The sequence below is a fragment of the Loa loa genome (genome assembly GCF_000183805.2).
Source record: "Loa loa unplaced genomic scaffold supercont3.152, whole genome shotgun sequence".
Lineage (NCBI taxonomy): Eukaryota > Metazoa > Nematoda > Chromadorea > Rhabditida > Onchocercidae > Loa > Loa loa.
In genome coordinates this window covers 70206-75993 of record NW_018108332.1, presented here as the reverse complement: position 1 = coordinate 75993, position 5788 = coordinate 70206, and the positions used below count along the sequence as shown (strand labels likewise).

The window sequence follows — 5788 nt, the reverse complement described above, 5'->3', positions numbered from 1 at the left end:
CATAGGATATTTTTCTGGAATTTTCCTTGGGGGATTTTTTTGGAATTTTTGATGAAAGATATTGCTGGAATTTTATATGGAAGATTGTTTTGAGATTTTCTATGGATGATTTTTCTGGAATTCATGGGAGATTCTTCGGGAATTTTTTATGGGAGACTGTTTTGAGATTTTCTATGGATGATTTTTCTGGAATTTTCCATGGGTGACTTTTCGGGAATTTTATATGGGAGACTGTTTTGAGATTTTCTATGGATGATTTTTCTGGGATTTTCAATGGAAGACTTTTCTGGAATTTTCTATAAGAGATACTTTCCACCACCATTACTACTACTACTACTACTACTACCATTAACATTACTACTACTACTGCCACTACTACAACTACTGGTGACATTTCCATTTTAAAATAAGATCACAGATTAGTTAGGAAGGATAGATATATTGCAAGAGATGGATAAAAGGATTGTAAGATGCAAATTATGTCATATTCCTAGTAGGATAATTTGTCATTAGTTAACCATACATATCCGCCACAAACAAATATGTCATTTGTTAATTGTCAAATTTAAAAGACATTTCAACTTACTAACTTCATGAAACAAACTGTCATTATTGCTAATATCTTACAAATATCATTGATTTTTTTCAATATTTTACATTAAATAATAACAAATTTTAATAATTTCAAAACTATTTGCAATTTTTAAACGTAAATTTGCTAGAAATATTGCATCAATAAATTGATCTAATTAATAATTAGTGGTAATGTTAAACAATCATCTTTTACACATTCATGGAACCTGGTTGAAATTAATTAATGTAATAATTATCTTCAGTTTATCAGAATGTGAAAGATTATTTTAATCATAGTAAAAATAACGGAAATCTTTAAAACATACAAATTAATGAAATCTGATGAAATATTATTTCAAATTTTTGAATTACTCTAATCGATTAAGCAAATTATATGCTTAATGTTAATAAAAATGTAGCAATCAATTTGATATATTAATAAGGAATTCTAATTGTGCATAGTAGTAAATTTTTAAAATATTTTAGCAAAATTATGGAATATTTTCTAGCAAATAAACACATAGTTTATTATTTGCTAAAAAAAAAAATTTCTAAAAAAGTATGCATTAAGCAAATTGTTTAATTTGGCAAATTTTTATTGCTCCAAAATATTACTTTAATAAAAAAAATGTTAAAATTACTTCAAATTTTAATTTATTTTTTATTAATAGATTGAAATCGTTGTTAAAAGACAGCGAAATATTATTTATTAAATTTTTGCAGGCCTCGACAATTTCTAAACTTTTAACATTTTTGTTAAAAAAAAAAAAACTGTTGGATGAAATTTGCATGCATTAATTAAGCAAATTTCTATTGTTCAAAAATGTTATTTTTGATAAAACAACAGTCAAAATCATTTCAAATTTTAATTCAATTTCTATTACTGGCAAAATTACATTTTTGTTGAAATTAGATACTAATTTCCTAGGACAAGTTTGCAAATTTGTACCATTTTATATTTTTACTACAATTTATTTGTTAATTAAATTACCAATAAAAGATGAAAATTCTTTGTCGAATTCAGACGAATGAATTTTTTTTTAAATTTAGAATGATGTAAAAAAAGTATCGTCAAAAAAAAACTTTCAAAAAGATTGAGTGGTTTAAGAGGTATTTCCAAAGATGGATTTAAAGAGCATTTACAAAAAAAAAAAATTTTCAAGCATAAATAGATTAAATGCTAAAAATAAATTTACATATCACTTTAGTAATATGAATTATATGAAAAAAAAAATGTTATTAAAGTAATTTTCAATTAGTTCTATCATTAAAAGCTAGTATTAAAAGGAAAAGAATTGGTAAAAGATTTAAAAACTTTTCAATTATTGCAGGATAATATTTTTTGAAAAAGTTAAAATAATTTCAAAATGAATTAAATTTTTATATGTTTAATCTTGGCAATTACTATTTATGTGATAATCGTTGGAGAGATGATAATTCGCGTTATCCTAATGATTTTTCATCGGGAATGATAAGATTTTATCCGAGATGATAAATTCATTGTGAAAATATGACATTTTCCGGTATTCTAATTTTAAAAGATGATCCTGATGAATTTGTTAGGGATGATAGGATTAATCCAGATGATGAATGTTGATCGCATCATTTCCGGAATTATGAATTCTTTGCTAAATTACTAAAGTAAAGTAATAACCTGCAAATGACATTGTACTAAAAGAAATGTCACGTAATCTTGATGAAAAAAGAAAAAAAAATGTTAGGAGTCTAGCAAAGATAGAAGAATTCGAAGAAAAATTTAATTAAAATTTAAAATAAATGAAAGAAAGAAAGATTAAATAAACAAATATTTCATTTTATTAACATTTGTGCTTTTTGAAATAGTCAAAATTTTTTTTTCTCTCAAATGAAATTTCTCGGGAAATATCTTTTCTTTTTTCCCCTAGAACATTACGATTTTTTGGTGATGTCCCCAACATTTTAATTAATTTCCAAATATTTCATATGGAAAAGGTAAAAAAGACTTACCTATAATTTAAAATAGCGGAAAAGAAAACGAGAAATTAAATAAGCAAATATTTCATTTTATGTCATTTGCGCCTATTCAAATAGCCAAAATTAAATATACCATCCTATTCCTAAAGCATTTGTCTCTAAAAAAAAAAGTCTCCAGTTAGCTTTAATGCATTTAAATTGCTTAGAGGAGGGAAGTGAGGAAAAAAAAAGTTGAATTTGATCGAAAAATTGTTGAAATTGCAATGCAAATAATGTTTGGTCCATTAATGTGATCAAGAATGATCTATGATCAACCACAGATCATTTATCATTCCTATCAGTGAAAATTTAACCATAAATGATTTAAGCCATTAAATGAAATTAATCGTTTAATTTAAACTAACATAGAAATGAACGATAACATTCATTTGTTTCTTTTTAAACCACAAATTCAATTTTATAAATGAAAATTTTTAATGGAATTAATTGTGATGCAATTTATTGAATGAATTTAAATAAAAGTTAAAATTAAATTTGACAAAAAAAAATTTTCAATTTCTAGCTATTGAATAGAGAAAAATGAAAATATGATGTAAATTGATGTAAGAAATGAAAGGGAAGAAATATTTAAAAAGTAATTTGGAAAATAAAATTTTTTTTTTGAATAATTAAGTTATAAAATTTTTAAATGTGAATTATTAAGAAGAGAATTTTATGCATAAATGATATTTATTATGATGAAAAAGAAATAGGTAATAAATTAATGAAAGTATAACATAAAATGTCGCCTATACCATGAATTTATTGTCATCCTTTATTTGGCCTTTGCATCATCTTATCTATCGGAAATGGTCATCATGGGAAGAGAATGAAATGAAAAGAAGAGAAAAGGAAAGGGATAAACTAAAAGATGGAGCAATTTGATATGGTAGTATGGTGAACTTGAAGTTAGAAGAAAGGAATGGGAAGTTGAAGATGAGAAGAGATGAGGGATGATATCAGTAAGATAATAGATAGGTGGTCAGTTGACCCGATTGGTCACTTAGTATCTAAACAACAACAACAACAAGTCACTAATGCCATATTACTACTACCTGTACAATATTATCATTAATTCTAAAATGTTACATGCATATTTGAGCAATCATAAATATTTGCATAATAATACTGCAAATAAATTATACATTTATTGATAGGGGATGAATGCATGTAAATAAATTGATTAATTAATTAAATCAATATTATATGTGCATTCTGAACAATTGCAATGCAGTTTTATAAATTGCAAATTTAAATTTAAATTTGTTAAGAAGTGAACAGGAAAAAGAGAACAATAACGAATGATTACATTAAACATACATAAAAAGTTACCGCGAAAATTTTAATTATTCGATTAAACAATGATAATAAATTAGAATTAAACATAATTTGCATAATTTTATCAAAAATATAATGAAATTTTAAAGTTTATAAGGAAAAACTTTGAAGATTAAATGAATAAAAGAGAGGGGAAAAAAGTTCGAAATGAAATGATAGTGGAGAGAGGGGGGGGTGGGGGGGAGGTGACATTTGGATGGCATATCACAAAAGTGATAGTACTCTGAGGAACAGTTGTTAAAAATGTTAATGTCAGTTGTTCGCATATTCATCATTTCAAATTGACAATAATAAGAGGAATGGTGAATGAAAAATGAAATGAGAATGATATAAATAATGATAAGGTTGAAAAAAATACAAAAAAAAAAAGAGAGAGAGAGATAATTTTATAATTTGTTTGGTTTTTTAATTGGAAAAAGGAAGACTAAAATTAGAAAATAAATTTTAAATTTAAAAAATGAATCAGCAAAAAAAAAGATTATAAAATTTAATAAGCATTATAATACGATGAAGGCAAAATTTTTCTTTTTTATAGGTTAATTTAATAATTTTTTTAATTCTTAATTTTTTCGTAATTTTTAATTTTTTTTCATTTCATCATTTTTTTTCTATGATAAAACCGTAAAAAACCTTTAAAAAGAAAAAAACTCAAAAAAAACCTTTAAAAAAGAAAATAAAATTCGAAAAAAAAGGAAATAGAAAGTGGAAAATTTTTTTTAGTTTTAAAATTAAAAGGAAAGTTAAAATTGGTAAAAAAACAATATTATGTAACGATAAACATCGAATTGATGAGAATGAGACAATTAATGGTTGCAATTAAAATTAACCAATTTAAATTAATCTACAAATAAAAGTAATTTAAATTAAACCAATAAAATTAATTTGATTTCATAATAATTCTTTTGATTAACAAATTATCATCAAATTGATTATCGTAATATTGAATAAACTGAAAATACCACAGAGAATGAACGAAAAAAAAAAAACAAAATTATTAGAGAGAGGAAAAGAAAAATAATCTATTTGATGAAAAAAAAAAAAAAGTTCAAAGAAATTTTGGAAGAATGAATGTCGGAAAATTTCAAAGAAATTTCAAAGATAGTTACCGCTTAATTTACTTATATTATGTTATACGGTAACAACAGTAACTATTATTTACAGCACTGCAATCATCTGTTTATTGCAGTGTTCTTTTGTTTTGTACAAATTTGTTGTTTGCCGCTTTATCAGTAAATAATCAGTTAGTAACAATGATTAATCATATATCAGTATATATCGAATCATATATCGATTAATTAAAATATAAACTTAAAATATATTATTTTTATTGGAGAAATTGAAAATTTATGAAATTTATGCTATTTTATTGAAATTTATTTGCATAAAATTGATAAGTTATGCAAAAAATAAACAATGCTAATAAATTAATAAATAGGTAAATAAATAAATTTTCATAAATGCAAATATAATAATAGTAAATTATGCAAAGAGAATTATGAGAGAAAAGAAAAAAAAAGATAAGATTAAAGAAACAAATATCATTATCTATTGTTTTTTACAATATTCAAAAATTTGAAAAAAGAAATTTCAAAGATAGTTATCGCTTAATTTACTTATATTATGTTATACGGTAACAACAGTAACTATTATCAACAGTAACTATTAACCAAATCAATTCTTATCAGTAGTGATTAAAAAAATATAACATCAAAAAAAACGAGGAATTTTTTTAAAAAAAAAATTTTTTTAAAAAAATTTTCTTCAAACATTTTTGAGAATAAACTTTACAAATTTTGGTTAATGTAAAATTTGAAAAGGATTAATTCATTGTAAATCCTTGGCATATGTTTATATTTTGGCAATTGATGAAGGAAATACTTAGAGT

General features: G+C 23.3%; 1 protein-coding gene across 1 annotated transcript; it reads right to left on the bottom strand.

The window, feature by feature from the left end:
• Window positions 1–3960: 3960 nt before the first annotated feature.
• LOAG_12025 (hypothetical protein) lies at window positions 3961–4289 on the bottom strand (the record flags this gene model as incomplete). The annotated part of the gene is made up of 1 exon (XM_003147539.1): window positions 3961–4289. A coding segment is annotated over one exon (303 nt), but the record flags the coding sequence as incomplete, so codon positions are not given.
• Window positions 4290–5788: the final 1499 nt, after the last annotated feature.